Below are 21,291 nucleotides of genomic sequence, written 5' to 3'. Positions count from 1 at the left end.
ACTGTTTCATTACAAGGCTTTTACCTCTATTACTATATTATATAAGCTGAATTTGGTGGTGTCTTGAAATCTCTTCAAGTCACAGCTTACTCCTTGGAGAAGATGGCCAACATCTAGGTACAAGTCGATGATATAGAAAGTATTGTTTTGAAATAGTAGCAAAACATAATTTTATCTGAAAATGCTTTCTTTAAACACCTATTTTTTTAAGAAAATAAATTGCATCCAGTTGATTAAAGAGATTCCTGTTTTCTAATTAGAGAAGGCTTAATAGTAATCTAATTATACCTCCATATATTATCTTTCGGAGAAGGTGATGGCACCCACTCCAGTACTCTTGCCTGGAAAATCCCATGGACGGAGGAACCTCGTAGGCTGTAGTCCATGGGGTCACGAAGAGTCGGACACGACTGAGCGACTTCACTTTCACTTTTCACTTTCATGCGTTGGAGAAGGAAATGGCAACCCACTCCAGTGTTCTTGCCTGGAGAATCCCAGGGACGGGGGAGCCTGGTGGGCTGCCATCTATGGGGTCACACAGAGTCGGACACGACTGAAGCGACTTAGCAGCAGCAGCAGCATATTATCTTTACCATGAATTATATTTTATGAAACATGTTATTAAGTTAAAGTCAGTAGAAGAGAAAAGAGTTTCAGAGCTTGGAAACCCACTGATATCTAAGGGGAGCCTTTAATTTCATATTGGTGTTTATATGAGTAAAACAAGAAATTCACTGAAATCTCTAGTCTTAATCTTTTCAAAGGCCATTACAAAGAAAAAAAAAACAATATTATCTTTGAAGAAAAACTGAAATTAAAGATGTAACTATTGTCAAACATTTAAATTCTAGTTCCCAGGGGAAAAAAAAAAACACAACAGAAAGGGTATTCAATCTTTGGGATTCCTTATTAGCAGAATTGTATTTGGGATTCTTGTTTGCGTGATAAATTGAGAGGATGTTCTCAGGTGAAAACTGCAGGGAAGTGAGGAAAACAGACTAAGACAGGGAAACAAGATAAACCCAGAGTGGTTTCAGCTGGAGTCTAGCCTCAGCCTGATCCTGTAGCATGGCGGGTGGGGTGGGGCATGGGAGCTTGAACTGCAGCATTGAAGGTGCCCATCCAGAAGCGAGAGCCTGGGCTGTTATTCTGTATCTGACAGTCACAGGACACAGTCACCTCCTTGAAAGAAGAATCTGCTAGACATCTGATAGAATCTGCAAGGCAGTTCCTATCAGCCTAGGCCAGGCTTCTGGAGAAGTTTGCGGCTATGAGCTGTTTTCAGCCCACCCTGCAGCAGCTCTGCAAAGGAACTCTGGGCTGGTACCAGCAAAATCTGCTTGCTCTCTGTGCCCTCTGGACCAGCCAAGCAGTGAGTGCTCAGACTAACTGCTCAAATTCAAGCAGTAGGCCTAAGTGGTGCTGTCTTTTTTTTTTTTTTAAGTGGTGTTGTTTTATTCAATTCTTTTTAAAATTTATTTATTTGTTTAATTGCAGGATAATTACTTTACAATATTGTGATGGTTTTTGCCATACATCAACATGAATTGGGCTTCCCTGGTAGCTCAGCTGGTAAAGAATCTGCCTGCAAAGCAAGAGACCCTGGTTCCATTCCTGGATCATGAAGATCCCTGGAGAAGGGATAGGCAACCCACTCCAGTATTCTTGGGCTTCCCTGGTAGCTCAGACAGTAAAGAATCCACCTGCAATGTGGGAGACCTGGATTTGATCCCTGGGTTGGGTAGATGCCCTGGAGGAGGGCCTAACAAACTACTCCAGTATTCTTGGCTGGGGAATCCCCATGCACAGAGGAGCTTGGCAGGCTACAGTCCATGGGGTTGCAAAAAGTTGGACACAACTGAGCAACTAAGCACAGCAAAGCAACAACATGAATTGGCCACAGGTATACAAGGAAAAGCTTTATAGACAAGTAAAAGCTAAGTGGCTTTTAACATATGAAAAAGAAACATATGCTAAGCATAGGTGTCAAAGACACAACATTGGAAGTAATTCATGTCTACTGTTAGGTGTACTTTTCCAGGAGTGTAAAATTTCCCTATTACTCCATTTTCTGCATACAAAGAAAAACATTATTTATGAAACTTTCCAGGCTAACTTTAAATTTCATCAAACAGGACAATATATTTATGGGTTCTATAGGATATGATGCTTGCAATGTAAATAAGAGCCTGAAAAATTTTATTTTGACATTAGATATTTTTCTTTTTTTAAAGAATATTTATTTATTTGACATGCAGGATCTTCACTGTGACATGCAAGATCTTTCACTGTTGTGTATGGACTCTCTAGTTGTGCACACAGGCTTAATTGCTCCTCAGACATGTGGCATCTTAGTTTTCTGACCAGAGATAAAACCTGTGTCCTCTGCATTGCAAGGCAGATTCTCAACCACTGGACTACCAGGGAAAACCATATTTTTCTTTTTTTCATTTCATTTTCTCTCACATTCAATTAACTCAACATCTTAGATCACAAATTTCTAAAATTCTATACAAAAAACAAAGAAATAATCATAAATGTGCTAAAAAACATACTTATATGATGTTTACTGAAGATCTATTTAAAATATTAAAGTATTCAAAATATCCAATTAAAATAGAGATTAGAAAGATAATGTGCAGCTATGTAATGGAAGATTACAAAGTTATTAAAAGTCATGTCATAGAATATTTTAGGACATGGAACTGTTTGCATTAAGTGAAAATAAAAGGTTAAAACACAGATTGTGAATATTATCCCATTTTATGAAAAAGTACTAATTGTGCATAAAGAGACCAGCTGCGTGTATACCCCTTATGTGCATAAAGAGACTAGCTGCATGTATACCCCTTATGTGCATAAAGAGACTAGCTGCGTGTATACCCCTTATGTGCATAAAGAGACTAGCTGCATGTATACCCCTTATGTGCATAAAGAGACTAGCTGCGTGTATACCCCTTAGGTACAGTGTTGGGAGTCCCAGGTGCCACTAGCGGTAAAGAGCCCACCTGCCAATGCAAGAGACATAAGAGACGTGGGTTCAATCCCTGGGTCGGGATCCCTAAGAGGAGGAAATGGCTACCCACTCCAGTAATCTTGTCTGGAGAATCTCATGGACAGAGGAACCTGGCAGGGCTACAGTCCATAGGGTCGCAAAGAGTCAGACATGACTGAAGTGATTTAGCACACATGACGCACACGTGTACAGTGTTATCTCTGTGTGGCTTGGGTGTTTGGATTAAAGGTGATGTATTTGGGATTTTCTTTTCTCATTTCCGTTTAAAAATTTTTCTATGACAAGTCTAGGTTTCTTTATTCTTTTGGAATAAGAAAAAGCTGATTTAATAATATCAACTTGAGTGGACTTGCTATTAAAGTCACCCAAACAAATTTCAAGGTTTTTTCCTATACTGATAATTCTCCAATTTTTCATCTGTTTCCCTGAATCTATCCTCTGAATATTCAAATGAAGTGTGAAAATAGCTAGTTTTTAATCACTATTTGTAATGTTTATGTCATCCCAATAATCATGAAATTCTATTTCAGTCTACATGGAAACTTCATATTTTTTTTTTTAAATAAACACGTCAAAGATTTTATTCAACTCGTTGATTAATGACTAAATCAATCAGATGACAAGGCAAATTCACCAGGATTTTGAGGAAGCTTCATATTTTTAAACTTCACTTCTAATATTTCTAGGCCCTTTCTTACCTATTCTTTGCATTGTGACATCTAATTTAGAATAACACACCAATTATTTTGGGAATATGTATTATAATACATAAATACACAGTAATAATAGTTGCCACTTTGTGGCCTATATAACAACAGGTACTGTGTTAACTTTTGTACTATAAGAAATCACAAAAGCACTTCGAAAACCCTGTACTTTAAAGACAAAAGAAAACAAATGACTTGATGATCATCTTCTTTTCTACATGTTTTATTCACCTTTAATCAACATGAAATGATCTAGAAAATTTCCCCTCAAACAGCAAGATATCTACTGTTTAATGTGGTCACAAAAGAAGATGCTGGTGGTGGCCACAGAATGCCAAAAGAGAATGAAATATGAAAAATTCAGGGTATCTTCTAGATGTTTTGGGAGATGAGGCTGAACTCCACTAAAGTGGTTTTCCAGTGTTCTCTTTTCCTTTCCTGAGGGTGATGTTATGTAGGAAAAGCTAGCAACAAGATTCGGAAATCATGCTTCATGCCATGCACAAGGCTAGAACAACCCTCTCACCTCTTTCTTCACTTCTTCTTCATCTTCCAGTGTCAAAGCAGCCAGTTGTTTAGCTCTCTGCTCCATCAGATTCACATATCGGATTGGATTTGACAAAGCTTCAATCACATCTAAATAGGAAAGAGACATTTTAGATTGATGGTCCTGGAGATATTGATTAGCCACCATGCATCAATCTATCCATCCATCCCTTCATCCATCCTTCCAATCACCCATCCATCCATGTATTTGTTCATCACCTCTCTACTTGTCCATCCATTTACTGATTCACCATCCATCTTCCATCTTTCCATCTACCCATATAACTATCTACTTATCCATCCAACACTTTGGAAATGGACAAGAGCCCACTGGCTGAACCTCAGGAAGACAGAACTCAAAGGTCATCTCTGAGTCACACTGGACAAGCTCCAATTCAGGATGTGCCAGTGCTCCAAATTTTTAAGTTTTATTTGAGCATTTCATCCAATTCAGACATGGCCCACAAATTTGTCCTGTTTCCCACACTGGTGATTCACAGGGGAGACATTTCCCATAGAAAGGCTGCTTTACAGACTGTTGAAACAACCCAGTGATTTGGCAATATGGGTATCATTTGAACATGATGCTGTCTAGCTGGGATGAGTTATGGCTGCTGTCTTCAGATTGGACACCTGCTCCAAGACTGCCATAGTCTCCACCACTTCCCAGGATCTTCCACTCAGGTACCTTGGCACCACAAGCATTTAAATGTATGATTCCAGGCTGACATCATCATAAGTTAATTTCTATAGTTTAAGATTTCACTCATAGAAAGGGTCAGGATTCTAAAACTGGCTGAAGGCAAATTCACTGCACAGACCTAGATAGACTGTGTAGTATCAGGTAGCATTGGTTAGAAAGTACTGAACTCATGAGAATAATATTACCAATGGATAAAAATGCTCAATAATTTATTGAGATTTAAACTAAAATTTATTCACAAAGGTTTGATGAATTTACTTCTAAACATGCATACAAACATAGAGGTGATGCTGAGGTCACACTCTTTTGCCTTTGTTTAGTCCTGTTTTTTTCCACTGAGTCACAAAACTACGGATGACCCCAGATGGAGCTCTCCTTCCGGGTTAGGTGGTTTACCTGCATATGTGTCTGGGACATAGTCCTTCACCTCTATGTAGACAAAGAGCGCTGGCAGCATGAGAGGCTGGTTCCTCTCATTCCTCAGACAGATGTAGTGATAGCCTGGGGGGTGACATGATACCATGCATCACAGTTTCTCATAATGCGAAACATCTGTTCGATCGGAGTACTTATTTCAGATGACTCTGGATGACCAACAGCTTACTTCTACCTCATTTTAATCATATGCTCTTGACTGACAGGCTATTATTTTTCTCATCAAACAGGAAACTAATGTTGACTCTGATTTTTTTTCTCCCTTTCCAACCCTGTTTTTCCCCACAAGAGAGAATTTGAAACCATGTGTCACAGATTGAATTATCAGTCCAAATTTGTGCCCTGTATATGATTTCTTGGTTGGGGGGTTAGCCTGTTTGGACAATGGGATGTTAGTGATGTGTACAAGCAGAGGCTTCACACGCACTTGCAGATACAAGCGTGCATCCCACTGGGCTGCTGTGAGATGCCTGGGAGTGCAACTGCTTCTTCACCTGGAGCCCCTGCGCGAGCAGGTGTGGGAAGCCCACAGCCTCAAGCACAGCTGCACAGCCAAACCTCACCAAGCCCTACTACTCCATGCCTGTGAGCACGAAGATGAAACACCTTTTATAAGCCTTTTAATTTTCAGGTAGTTTGTTACACATTACATCTGGCAAGAGCTGACTGGCCTAGTAGTCATAGCACATCACAAAAACATAATATTGCCAGATGAAATATATAATCTCATAATCCTTTTTACAGAGTGAAACACCAAAACAACAAGTAGCTTCCTACATCCTTCTTTAATAATCTTCTAAGGCAGTGATGATTTTCTTTACAACTTTGATAAAAAGTTTCCCACAATGCTATCCATACCTGGCCGAATTGCTTGTACTGGCAAGATTCGGTGACCAATAAATTTACCTCCTTCTTCATAAACTGCTATCCTCAGACAGGCTAGCGAAGGAAGAACCACCTATAGGACATTGAGAATACATGTGGTTACAAAAAGGAGTGACTCCCAGCGAGAATTAGAAAGGTAATATTCAAACAGGCCCTACTTTTCCAAATCCAAGTAGAAGTTTCTGCTGAGCCAATTGATAAAAAGTTAAGTTACTGCTCTATAATTTAGATTTTCAAAAAGAGAAGGATTACCAGAGATATGGCTTCATCTGTGTTTTATCACCTTTTCAAAATGAGGAATCTGTTCAACAAACAGACCATTTTCTTTTGACATGAACATTCTCAAGGCAGAAATGACAAAAGTTCTATGTTTAAACACTGTGAATTAATGGTTTAATCACAGTTTGAGCATTCACTATTATATTTTCAAAGCAAACTACCTTTGTACTTTGGAGCAAATGCAAAAATTATAAAGTAGCCTTCAAGGATAGCTTTCAAAATAAGATTGCTTTATTTATTTGTAAATTCCCAAATTAGCCATAAGTAGTACTCTTGCCTGGAAAATCCCATGGCTGGAGGAGCCTAGTAGGCTATAGTCCATGTGGTCTCAAAGAGTCGGACACGACCGAGCGACTTAAAAAAAAAAAATTGCTTACTTTTTTTTTCTCTCAGTGTAAAACATCTGGAGTACATATGCAACTATACTATATCAACATGTCAAGACCATGAGGCCAATTATACCTTAGATATGTATTTCTTTAGAACATAAGAAAACTAACATTTATTGACGACTTTCAATGGGTTAGATATTTTCTAAATGTTTTCAGTATATTTAGAAAATACTCATATAAGAATGCTATGATGTAGACAGTATTACTAAATCCAATTAACATAAAAAAAAAAAAAAGCTGGAGTGCAGAGATCTTTACCACAGATAGGATACCCTCTTTGCAGAAGACTGCCTTTGTAGATATTTTGGCCAGATAAAAGCAAAGTGATAAAGAGTGCACTCTACTTTCTACTGCACTTAATGTCTTCCTTTTTGTTTAAACCATGTGTGAAAAAGATCTGTTTTTTGGTGAAAGCAGAGGGAAAGACAAGTTGAATGTAAAAGGTAACTCTATCAGATAGAATCCAGACAAGTTACAAAGACCAGTGCCAGTGGTTGGAGATTCCAGGAGTTTAATGCTATGCTTTTTAAAGGAAGCACGGACTTCCTTTATTTTGGCTACCATATTACTCCCTATTTACCATTCCACTTCATTCGAATTGTAGTGAAGATATATCATTTATCACTTGTATTATGAGAGGCTATGAGTTAAAATTACATGTTATTCTGGTCTTCCAAATGAGGTATCCTAGAATTAATTGATTCACAATTATGAAAAATCCAAGCAAGCCATTCACAGAAATCTTGAGGTTTTCAAGACAGTTTTGAAAATGCTATTATATTATTAATGTGTAACTTCCCAAATGAAACAATAAGTAATTCCTCATTTCATATTTTTTCCAGTATGCTGCTGCTGTATAGAACACCTGAAATGACTCTTTGCGACTCCATGGACTCCTCTGTCCATGGCATTCTCCAGGCAAGAATACTGGAGTGGGTTGTCATTTCCTTCTCCAGGAGATCTTCCTGACCCAGGGACTGAACCCAGGTCTCCCACATTGTAGGCAGATGCTTTACTCTCTGAGCCACCAGGTAAGTCATAAAACACCTAGAAGAAGCATTAACATCTAACGTGAAGGACATAAGACCAACCTTTTTGAATACAATGGGTTCTTCTTCCCAGATGGGATTTACAGCGTTTCCTTGTGATGTTTTGGTCTTAAATGCCTTCCTCCTTGTGTCCACAGGCAAACCAAACATATCCACTTCCACATAAGTCCCGACTTTCTTATCAGAGAGAAACTGACCTGAAATAATCTAGAAAGTTTTTTTAAATTAAAAAAAAAAAAAAAACTCTTAAAAATGAATAACAATTATACAAGAGAAAACTTCAGGGAGGGACAAATGCTAATGATGACTGTTGAGCCATAATCAAAGTAAAACATAAACAACAGTACAAATATTATTTCTTTTCTGGTTAAAGAATTGTTAGAAGAATAATGATAATGCCAGGGTTAGGGGTTAATTAATAAGACAAAGTTGTATAGGGGTGAAATACATGAACAAGCATGAAAAGTTTGATGAGATTATGGCTTTTACATTTGAGAGATACTATCTATTAAAAGTTAAAAGTTGATTTTTAGAGCCAACTGAATATAAGGATTTTTCTAATACTTAATAACTTTATAAGAGAAAAAAATTCTCATTTTAGCATGATTCAGTTCAGTTCAGTTCAGTTCAGTTGCTCAGTCGTGTCTGACTCTTTGTGACCCCATGCACTGCAGCATACCAGGCCTCCCTGTCCATCAAGAACTCCCAGAGTTTACTCAAACTCATGTCCATTGAGTCAGTGATGCCATTCAACCATCTCATCCTCTGTTGTCCCCTTCTCCTCCCGCCTTCAATCTTTCCCAGCATCAGGGTCTTTTCAAATGAGTCAGCTCTTTGCATTAGGTGGCCAAAGTTTTGGAGTTTCAGCTTCAACCTCAGTCCTTCAACATCAGTCTAGACCACCTGACCTGCCTCTTGAGAAATCTGTATGCAGGTCAGGAAGCAACTGTTAGAACTGGACACAGAACAACAGACTGGTTCCAAATAGGAAAAAGGAGTACGTCAAGGCTGTATATTGTCACCCTGCTTATTTAACTTATATGCAGAGTACATCATGAGAAACGCTGGGCTGGATGAAGCACAAGCTGGAATCAAGATTGCTGGGAGAAATATCAGTAACCTCAGATATGCAGATGACACCACCCTTATGGCAGAAAGTGAAGAACTAAAGAACCTCTTGATGAAAGTGAAAGAGGAAAGTGAAAAAGTTGTCTTAAAACCCAGCATTCAGAAAACTAAGATCATGGCATCCAGTCTCATCACTTTGTGGCAAAAAGATGGGGAAACAGTGGAAACAGTGGCTGACTTTATTTTTTGGGGCTCCAAAATGAAAATGAAAATTAAATGAAATTAAAAGATGCTTATTCCTTGGAAGGAAAGTTATGACCAACCTAGACAGCACATTAAAAAGCAGAGACATTACTTTGCCAACAAAAGTCCATCTAGTCAAGGCTATGGTTTTTCCAGTGGTCATGTATGGCTTTGAGAGTTGGACTATAAAGAAAGCTGAGTGCCGAAGAATTGATGCTTTTGGACTGTGGTGTTGGAGAAGACTCTTGAGAGTCCCTTGGACTGCAAGAAGATCCAACTAGTCCATCCTAAAAGAAATCAGTCCTGAATATTCATTGGAAGGACTGATGTTGAACCATGATTGTAGATGAAATTAAAAGGTTGCTTAAGAATACAAATTTAACACATAGCATAGTAGAAAGTCTAGGATTAAAAAAATCTTCTTGTTCATAAAATTCAATTTGACAGAGTAGTTATAATACCATGCTACTCCAATTCTCAAAATTGTTACACTTTAACAAAAAGCCACAATAATGATAAAAGTACTAAAAACAAATACCAACTTTAAACTATTAAACTCAGTTTATCATCACTCCTAACTGCACTGGTTAACCATCCACATGATTGTGGTATCCTTTGCCTAGCTATAAAGCTAATGAATATCGTGGAATTAAATGAGGTTTTAAAACTACACGCTCATAATTTTCAGAATCTGAGGGGTTCTCGACTGTTATAAAAGTTAATGGAGACAGACACAATGTCCTTCTGCTTTAACAACAGAGAGGGAAATGTGGAAAGCAAGTGTTGGTGGAACGGACTCAGTGATCTGTGTTATCTGATTGACAAAGCTTCACTTTCTGAGCTCCAGTCGGTGACAGGAGACAGAATCACCAAGATGATGGCTGGGCTGGAAACGGACACAATGGCGGCCTGGGGATGGCCATGGTGACTGGGGAGGCCAATGGCAGCTGCATGCTGATGTGGTTAGAGATGCCACACAAGTTAGAAAGTTATGAGGAGGAGGCTGTTTACCCTGGGAATGCATTTACCCTGGGAAAATGCATTTCTCCTGAATATTCTCTGTGCCTGAGTGCATGAGACCTGCAAGGAACAATCTCTTTGTTTCCTTTGAGGTTCTACGTGAGAACAATGTAGCAGACATTTTATAGTATGTTTGAAACTTCCAAGTTAAACGAGTCATGCTGGGAATTCAGATGCATCAAAGATGGTGTGTGCTTAAGATTTTTTTTAAATGAGTTTCAAATTTTTTCTTTTCCTTTTTTTATCTTTATCTGCTCAGCATGTGGATCTTAGTTCCCCACCCAGTGATTGAACCCGCACCCCCTGCATTGGCAGTGTGGAATCTTAACCACTGGACCCCCAGGGAAGTGACAATATGCTTAAGATTTTGATTAAAATAGACTTCTTAACTAAATTAATAACACTGAGGCTCAATATTCTCTTAAGTAAAATAGGATCATGGAACACAACCAGAGCTCAGAGGTCCACTCTGGCATTATAAAGTCTATGTCAGGGGATCAAAACAAAGGCAATACTGGGTGGATGTGAGCTGCATTTTGGCTCCAGCCGTCATGGTGAAGGCAGGATTCTGCTGCAGGGTCTCTGAGGCATTATGGCCTGTCCATTCAGAGGACACTGACATCTCCAGAGCAGCGTCTCCACTCTGGACTCGGGCAGCAGTGTACACATGTCTGGGACTCAACTGTTTTCCCCAGTTTCTCTATGTGTTTATTTATAATCACTTACATTGTCATGGTAGAATTTTCAAGAAAGAATAAACAACAAAGCAAACATATAAAATGAGATGAATTGTCAAACAAGGACAAAAGATTATTTTGATAAAATATCAATATCAGTTTGACCTGACTACAACTACAGTTAACAAGAATTCTAAAATAGCATTTTATCTGTGAGTGATGTTTGAGTTTATCTTAATCAAACTTGACAGGAATTAAACATCCTTTGCTGAAAACAATTTCCTAAACTAAATATAATCTTGAAGCTCTAATTCTGCCAACTCCACTTGGCAGATATATGGGGTGAAATAATTTCAAATGATATCATTGAGAAACACTCCAGTGCAACTTTATTTTTAATCTCTAGTGTAAATGACATAAATTTTAAAGTAAAAAAGGGTTCAACAAGCTTAGAATAGATATAAATTAGTGAAATTGTTATTGTTATTGTTCAGTCACTAAGTCATATCTCTTTGTGACCTCGTGGACTATATAGAGTACTTTTTTAACACAGTTTTTTATATGCTTTTGGTTTAGGGTCAATCGGAAAATTGCATTTATGCTTTATTAAAAAGGTTTCTTAGTGCTGCAATTATCCAGTTAAACAGAAAAGAATAGAACTGCTTTATGATCCAGCAATCCCATTGCTGGGCATACACACTGAGGAAACCAGAAGGGAAAGAGACACGTGTACCCCAATGTTCATCGCAGCACTGTTTATAATAGCCAGGACATGGAAGCAACCTAGATGCCCATCAGCAGATGAATGGATAAGAAAGCTGCGGTATATATACACAATGGAGTATTACTCAGCCATTAAAAAGAATACATTTGAATCAGTTCTAATGAGGTGGATGAAACTGGAGCCTATTATACAGAGTGAAGTAAGCCAGAAAGAAAAACACCAATACAGTATACTAACGCATATATATGGAATTTAGAAAGATGGTAACAATAACCCTGTGTACGAGACAGCAAAAGAGACACTGATGTATAGATCAGTCTTATGGAATCTGTGAGAGAGGGAGAGGGTGGGGAGATTTGGGAGAATGGCATTGAAACATGTATAATATCATGTATGAAATGAGTCGCCAGTCCAGGTTCGATGCACGATACTGGATGCTAGGGGCTGGTACACTGGGACGACCCATTGGGAAGGTATGGGGAGGGAGGAGGGAGGAGGGTTCAGGATGGGGAACACAGGTATACCTGTGGCGGATTCATTTCGATATCTGGCAAAACTAATACAATATTGTAAAGTTTAAAAATAAAATAAAATAAAAAAAAAAGTAAATGAAACTTAGCTACAACAATCAATGGCTTATAGGGTTCATGTAAAAAGTTTTTTATAAAAATGATTTCCCATTTATAGTATTAAAAATATTTTCTCACAGCTAAAAAATACCTTGTATCTCCTATAAAATCAATTTCAAAGACTGCAGAAATCATTTGCAATTAATTTTTTGAGGGTCAGATATATGTTTAATGATGTGATTCTTGTATTTAAGCCACCAGGGAAGCCCTTAATACCATTACTCACTATGTGTTATAAATTCCTGAATACTCTGATAGATTTTCAAAAGCCATGCTATGGTAACTGGAGGACTTTTATTCAATATTTAATAATTTATTTAGAGAATACCTTTATTTTCTCTAATTTTGCTCAGTGTGGCTATTTTTCTAAAACTAACGGTGGGAGAGAAGACCAGATTTCTCCAATATGAGTCACTGATTTTTGTGGTTTTGGCTTTCCTGGTGGCTCAGACAGTAAAAAATCCACCTGTAATGCAGGAGATCTGGGTTTGATCCCTGGGTCGGAAAGATCCCTTGGAGAAGGGAATCCCCTCTCCATATTCTTGCCTGGAGAAACCCATAGACAGAGGAGCCTGGCAGCCTACAGTCCATGGGTTTGCAAAGAGGTGGACACGACTGAGTGACTAAGCGCATACACACACACACACACACACACACACACACACACACAGCTTTTGTGGTACATTTCTCTGTAGGATCTTTGCACCTAAAGAAAGGACTAGCCTTTCTTTAGGTGAATCTCAGCAACTTGCTTCACTGATTTTGGATCTAATTTTTGGCCCATTAAAAAGTGGGGCATCTTGTGCATATAGCTTTTGAAAACTTTTAAATAATTTTTAATATGAATATGAAAACTTTTAATGTGAATGAAAACTTTTAATATGAATATAACTTTTAATATTAAAACTTTTAATATGAACTTTCTGAAACTTTTAATATGAATATGAAGGAAGTGAAGACTTTATTGGGAAGTAAATGCTTAATGACTAAATTACTTTACACAAAATAGGTGTTGTTGAAGACTTTTGCTGGGTACAGTCGTGTGATGGGGTGAACATACCTTAACAGATAAAGTGTTGGCCACTATGCCGTCCACGATGCCTTCTGTGAATGGATCAAAGTGCTTGTCAGGTCTCCTCATGAACTCCGGCTTCAGCCTGTAGCCACTCTTCCCATTATATTCATACATCCCCATGTTTATCTGCATAGCCAGGTCTGTGAATAAAACACACAAACCTTACTGGGACTGTATTTACACCTGGAGCAAGAACATAAGATTGTATTACAATATACTTCTGCTCCCCCTTTAAGAAGAAAGACTTATCATTATAGAAACTTAGGAAACAGACAAGAAAAAAAAACCAAGCTGTCATCTCCAAATTCAGAGGTAAACCACTGCCAACAGGTTGGTGTATATTTTGTTTTTCTATTTAAAACATATTCATATATTTGAATATATAAATTATATGCAGTATGTCCATTTCATTAAATATTCATTTGCTTTAATTTTAACAACTGTATAAAATATTTTTGGATAGATATACCTGAATACACGGACTATACCAGGCCCCACTCTGGACATATTTATGCCTCTTCCAAATTTTTATCATTACATATAATGTTTCGATTTTACCACGAAAATTGTTGAGGTGTTGTTGTTGAGGTGAAATCTTTGAAATCTTTGAAGACATCATTAATGATGCTCTTAGGAGTGAATTCTCTAGGTCAGAAAATATGTTTATTGCAAAAGCCTTTTGATAATTCTTACTAAGATGCCCTTCAGAAAGTTTAAATCTCCAATCCATGTTTTTGAGGATGGACTTCTTCATACTTAACCAACAGTAGATACTATAATTCTTTTTTTAATTTATAGGAAAATTTTTTTCTTTTAATTTTTTTTATTTGTTTGATTACTTACTACCAATATCTAATCACTCCTTGACTTGTTTCTAATGGACAAAGATTCCTGGTCAAAGTTTGCTAAGACTTGATCAATGTATGAAATAAATGTCTACATTATTTGCAATTGCTAGAGCTAAACAAACAAGCTTTAAAGTCATAATGAATTTGAGAAGCTATCAATTTGTTCCAGATTGTCTGAGTTACAACTCATCTCTATTTAGATGGACAAAAAAGAATTTGATAGTAGAATTATTTCAAAGTTTCATGTAACAGGGAAAAGTCAGTGAATTTTTATTTATCATTTTGTAAGTTATTATGACTGTGATACCAAAACTGGATAAAGTACCAAAATTATGCTTGAAAAATTAACTTCAAAAGCCTAAAAATTAATTGCCAAGTCATATTTTCTAAAAAAACAATACATAAGCAAGTAGAATTTTTCTCAGGAACAAAACGATACTTACATATTAGGAGATATACTAATAAAATTTATCACATTTCTCACAAAGAGGAAATGAACATATGATCATCCTGATAGATGCCAAAGAGACATTTAATAATATTCAACATAAATTCCTAAAACCAGTGTTGTCATTTAGGCCACATGTAGATTCCTTTAGTGTGTGAAAGACTGTCTCAAAGTCACAGCTAGCATCTACTCATAGGCATCATGATGTGAAATTCTCATTAGTGTCAAGATGAAGTGTCCACTCTTAATACTATTTGTTAATATTATTTTAGAACAGTCAGTCCAAGGCAAAGAAACACTGAACGGTAATAGAAAAGGAGAATTTCCTTTTACATATATTAAACCATATTATTAAACATTATAATAATAACAAGGTTATTGGCTCCAGGAAGGTGAAAAATTTATTAATGGAGAAGACTTATAAATTGAAAAAATGGACCCAAATTAACAATGAAAAAGGCAACCTCTAGTATAAAAGACTGATCTCTTACCAAGATTATACATGAAAATTTAATCTGTGTAGATGAAAGGGTTAAATCACATGTGAAAAAGAAACTACGAAAGAAATAGGAGGAAGCATGGATTGATTTTCAGATGTGGAGCTTGTGATTGTTAGAGTACACTAAGATTCCATAAAACCAAACATTAATCAATCCCATCTCTTTTGTCCCATGAAATAAGACAACATAACTTTTATATTAAAAGTACTGCTATAAATGAACAGAAAAATTGACAGCAGTCCTGAATAAAAGCAGAAATGCAAAAATAAAAACCATATCATTCCATCATAGGGGATTGCAGTGCAGAAGTAGGAAGTCAAGAGATACCTGGAGTAAGAGGCAAGTTTGGCTTTGGAGTACAAAAGGAAAAGGGCAAAGGCTAAAAGAGTTTTGCCGAGAGAATACACTGGTCATAGCAAACACCCTCTTCCAACAACACAAGAGGATTCTACACATGGACATCACCAGATGGTCAATACAGAAATCAGATTGATGGTATACTTTGCAGCCAAAGATGGAGAAGCTCTAGACAGTCAGCAAAAACAAGACCTGGAACTGACTGTGGCTCAGATCATCAGTTCCTTATTGCAAAATTCAGACTTAAATTGAAAAGTGTAGGGAAAACCATGAGGCCATTCAGGTATGACCGAAATCAAATGCCTTATGGTTATACAGTGGAGGGGATGAATAGATCCAAGGGATTAGATCTGGTAGACAGAGTGCTTGAAGAACTAAGGACAGTAGTTCATAACCCTATTCAGGAGGCAGTGACTACAACCATCCCAAAGAAAAAGAAATGCAAGAAGGCAAAGTGGTTTTCAGCAGGCTTTATAAACAGCTGAGGAAAGAACTGAAGCAAAAGATAAAGGAGAAAGGGAAAGATATACCCAACGAAAGGAGAATTCCAGACAATGGCAAGGAGAAATAAGAAGGCCTTCTTAAATGAAGTATGCAAAGAAACAGAGGAAAACAATAGAATAAGGAAGACTAGAGATCTCTTCAAGAAAACTGGAAATATCCAGGGAATATTTCATGCAAGGATGGGCACAATAAAGGACAGAAACGGTAAGGACCTAAGAGAAGCAGAAGTGATTAAGAAGAGGTGGCAAGAATACACAGAAGAACTATAGAAAAGTAACTTCAAAAGCCTAAAAATTAATTGCCTAAAGGAAATCAGGCCTTAATGACCTGGAAAACCACGATGGTGTGATCACTCACCTAGAGCCAGACATACAAGAGTGTGAAGTCAAGTGGGCCTTAGGAAGCACTACTATGAACAAAGCTAGTGGTGGTAATGGCATCCCAGGTAAGCTGTTTCAAATCCTAAAAGAGGATGCTGTTAAAGTGCTGCACTCAATATGTCAACAAATATGGAAAACTAAGCAGTGGCCAGAGGACTAGAAAAGGTCAGTTTTCATTCCAATCCCAAAGAAGGGCAATGCCAAAGAATGTTCAAACTACTCTACTACTATGCTCATTTCACATGCTAGTCTGTTTATGCTCAAAATCCTTCAAGCTAGGCTTCGGCAGTATGTGAACTGAGAACTTTCAGATGTAGCAGCTGGGTTTAGAAAAGGCAGAGGAACCAGAGATCAAAGTGTCAACATTCAATGGATCATAGAGAAAACAAGAGAATTCCAGAAAAACACCTACTTCTGCTTCAATGACTATGCTGAAGCCTTAGACTGTGTGGATCACGGCAAACTGGAAAATTCTTAAAAAGATGGCAATACCAGACTATCTTATCTCTTGAGAAACCTGTATGTAGGTCAAGAAGCAACAGTTAGAATCTGTCATGGAAACTCACTGGTTCAAATTTGGGAAAGAAGTACGACAAAGCTGTATATTGTCATCCTGCTTATTTAAAGTATATGCAGAGTACATCATGTGGAATGTCAGGCTGGATGAATCACAAGCTGGAGTCAGAATTGCTGGGAGAAATATCAACAGCCTCAGATATGCAAACGATACCACTTTACTGCCAAAAAGGGAAGAGGACCCAAAGAGCTTCTTGATGAAAGTGAAAGAGAAGACTGAAAAGGCTGGCTTGAAGCTAAGCATTCAAAAACTAAGATCATGGCATCTAGTCCCATCACTTCACGGCAAATAGAAGGGGAAAAAGTGGAAGCAGTGACATATTTGCTTTTCTTGGGCTCCAAAATCACTACAGATGGTGACTGCAGCCATGAAATTAAAAGATGCTTGCTCCTTTGAAGGAAAACTATGACATACTTAGACAGCATTATTAAAAAGCAGAGACAGTACTTTGCAGACAAATGTCCTTTAGTCAAAGCTATGGTTTTTCCAGTAGTCATGTATGGATGTGAGAGTTGGACCATAAAGAAGGCTGAGGGCCAAAGAACTGAGAGTCCTTTGGACTGCAAGGACACCAAACCAGTCAGTCCTAAAGGAAATCAGTCCTGAATATTCATTGGAAGGACTGATGCTGAAGCTGAAGCTCTAATACTTTGACCCCCTGAGGGAGGAGCTGACTCAATGCAAAAGACCCTGACGCTGGGGAAGACTGAAGGCAAAAGGAGAAGGGGAGCAGAGGAGGAGATGGTTAGGTAGCATCACTGACTATGATGAATTTGAATTTGAGCAAACTCCAGGAGATTGTGTAGGACAAACATGAATTTGAGCAAACTCCAGGAGATAACGGAGGACAGTGGACAGTGAGGAGAGTGGAGGACAGCCTGGGGTACTGCAGTTCATGGGGTTGCAGAGGGTTGCAGGCTTAGTGACTTAACAACAACAAAAATAAGAGCACAAACTTACAATGTTCAACTTCAACACTCAAAGAAATGAAATGAAAAAGAACAAGGAGATATTTGTCTGAATTATTACTATTATTTAATAATAATAATACTTAACCAAGAACACAAATGTGAGGGAAAAACATACCATATACTGCTGATTGAGAAGAAATCTCGTGCCACATTTTTGATGTACAATTTGGCATTGTACAAAGGCTCTTAAAACTTTCACTTAATTCTATTTTAGGAACTTTTCCAAAAGAACATTAGGAGATAAACTTGATAATTTATATTTCAGCCTGTTCTCAGGGCATTATTTATAGCAGAAAAAAAAGTCCTAAAGTTCAGTGATAGGAAATGTGCTTTTGTTAATTCTGAGATGTACTTAATATACAGCTATTAAAATTCATGTTTCCATATAATAAATATATATGAAGATATATATTTTAACAAGGTATTAAGTGAAAAAGCATATATATGCATAGCCAAAAACTTACAGATCACAAAGCCAGAAGTTAACAATGTTGAGAGAATCTCTGAGTGGAAACATTCCTGGAAGTTTTATTATTTTCTTTATACTTATTTTGAATTTATAATATTTTTTAGAATAAATGTGTATTACTTTTAAAAGTGTAAAAATTTGTTTGAAAATAAGTAAAACAAATCTAAATAAAGACATCTATAAACTATCAGAGATAATTCCTCAGTATTCAAAATTTGCCTTTTTTGTAATGATATTTTCTTTATGAAAATGTGTTTTGTTTGTTTTTTCAATCCAGTGTGGCAGTCTTTCTCCTCCTTGGGATGATTTTCAGGCACTTGGAAATGTGGCTTTTATAGGATGGAAATGAATACTAACTGTGACTTACCCACTGTTTGGAAATTAAGAGCAACCATTTGGCAGCCTGCATTCCAGAAGAGCTGAGGCATATAGTTAGATGAATCCACGCGTGTTCCCTTTGGATATATCCTGCTAAGCTGCATTTTGTTATATCTGGGCCATCATGTTAAGTAGTGAATACAATTACAAAAAGAATTAGCCAATAATACTAACTGAGAAGCTGCTTCCCATCTTTCTCTGAGGGGGAAATGAATTAAAGATGGATGATCTCATTGAACTAGTGAGTGAAATACGTAAAAAGCTTTCTGAACAAACAGAATAAATGTGCTTTTATAATACAAATGGAGCGTCATCTTTGCAGAGCCTTGTGGGTAAAAACTAATGAAGCAGCAAAAATGGTTGAGTCAATGCAATTTTTTGGAGATTATTAAGGACTGGCTTAGTGATTAAGGACATAAAAGGAAATCCAAATGTAGCAAATCATAGGACAGGATGATATTGTGCTTGGCAGAAGCAGATAACATGAACTGTACAGCTATTTTTGAAATGCTCTCTGCTCATTTTCTTAATCTGCTCAGGAAATGCTCTTTGCCAAAACTATGGTACTCTTTATGACTGATAACAAGGTTAATATAGCACAGAAAACTTTGACTCATATTTTGATTCCTACCATCATCAGTTTTCTATCCTGAGAACCTTTTAGTTATTGAATGATGCTATATCTTTAAAACACAATTAACTATTGCTATTACCAAGCTTTAAAGACTGCTCCTGCCAATGCAGGAAATGCAAGAAACACAGGCTAGGTCCCTGGGTTGGGGAGATCAACCTGGAAATGCAACCTGCTCCAGTATTCTTGCCTGGAAAATCCCATGGACAGAGGAGTCTGACAGGCTACAGTCCATGGGGTTGCAAAGAGTCAGACACGACTGAGCAACTGAGCGCACACACACACACACATTACCAAGTTTGGCAGAGGTCAGCTCAGGTTCTGGGCTTGACAGGGGACTTAGGCCAAAGAGGGTTTGAAATTTAATTCTGAAACTTGTTAGCTGTATGATCCAGGACAAGTTATTTCCCTTTTCTGTGCCTCAGTTTCTTCATCTATAAAATATATATGATACCTATATCATAGGGCTGTTGTGAGGATTACATTAAGACATAACAAAAGTCTACCATGTAGTTAGTACTTATTGATTACTAATGATTATGTCTATCGTCACTTTGTTTATGGAGTTTACATCTGTTTCCTCTCCTATTGTTAATGAACTTTAACGATGATATTTTTTCTTTTATATAACTAGGACATTTAATATTACTTTTATGAAAAAAATTCTAATGTTTATGACATTTTATTTTAATTCAGGAATGAAATTAAAAAACTGTCATCAGGAGTCTCAACAAAGCCATTATTAGTAATATATATTTATTATATATATTATATATTATTAGTAATATATATTTATATTCTCATCATCCCAACTATTTTCCAAATGGATGTCTATTACACGTAAGCATGTGAGACACCAGAAAGGTATCTCTATTATCTATATAATATTCTTTATGCACATCATATTTTACATATGTATAAAGTACACACACACATTTTACATATGTGATCCCTAACCCAAACAGCAAGCCACAAAGCTGGTATCATCATTTCTGTTTACAGGTGAGAAAACTTGGAATTGCCAAGGGATATAGAGCTTGATGGTGTGAAGGTAACCTGAAATTGTCCTTTACTCCAAGGCCAGTTCTCTCCCACGGGCCAGACTATCCTTCTCACCACTGCATATGAAACCTGAAAGTATTTATCACTCCCAAGTGACAGACTTTAGCCATTTCATGAAGCTTTCCCTTATAAAAGACAAAAATTAAACCAATAGCACAAGACTTCATTTATGTCAATTCAGCACATGTCCAAGGATACTCTACAAATTCCACCGGAGACTTTGTAAGTTGCTCAAGACCTTTGGTTTCCACAAAGGAAGACATCTCGAAGCTTCTATTTCTTTCTGTGTTAACGACAGCAAAAAAAGTGAGAAATAAAATTCAGTGTTATAAATAATAGCATATAAGAAGTAGGCAAATGTCCCATGAAACTGAGGGCAAAGACCCTCAAATAACTTTTATATTTAATTTTAATTTTCAGTCTTAGTTGTGTCTTCTAATATTTGCTACCTGGTTAGGTGTTGTGCAAGTTAGGGACACGGTGGCCTCAGTGTTAGAAGATGAATTTTAGACATGGAGAGTGTGGCCAGGCAAGCTGATCTGTCAAAAGAGGACCTTTTGTTCTAAATCCATTTGGATTGGTTTCTTGAAGCCATCACTGAGAATTAACAATACAGACCACGACCACATGTACATTCCTGCCAGATGTCAGCACTTGACTATACCCACATTGTCATCACCTCAAGCTTGTAGGTACCCTTTTGGTTGAAAGAACTAAT

The 21,291-nt window shown here is 37.2% G+C and overlaps 1 protein-coding gene across 2 annotated transcripts in view; it reads right to left on the bottom strand.

Moving 5' to 3' along the window:
* PLCB1 (phospholipase C beta 1) overlaps positions 1 to 21,291 on the bottom strand; it is an 861,266-nt gene that overhangs the window by 147,184 nt on the left and 692,791 nt on the right. For both annotated transcript variants that reach the window (XM_059892402.1, NM_174817.1), the window contains 7 exon segments: positions 20,772 to 20,856; positions 18,870 to 18,994; positions 13,434 to 13,588; positions 8,055 to 8,219; positions 6,266 to 6,365; positions 5,369 to 5,473; positions 4,250 to 4,359 (listed from right to left, as the gene is read on the bottom strand). In XM_059892402.1, coding sequence (XP_059748385.1) covers positions 4,250 to 4,359; positions 5,369 to 5,473; positions 6,266 to 6,365; positions 8,055 to 8,219; positions 13,434 to 13,588; positions 18,870 to 18,994; positions 20,772 to 20,856 — 845 coding nt within the window.

This window comes from Bos taurus, chromosome 13 (genome assembly GCF_002263795.3).
Source record: "Bos taurus isolate L1 Dominette 01449 registration number 42190680 breed Hereford chromosome 13, ARS-UCD2.0, whole genome shotgun sequence".
Taxonomy (NCBI): domain Eukaryota; kingdom Metazoa; phylum Chordata; class Mammalia; order Artiodactyla; family Bovidae; genus Bos; species Bos taurus.
This window is presented reverse-complemented; position numbering and strand designations above follow the sequence as displayed.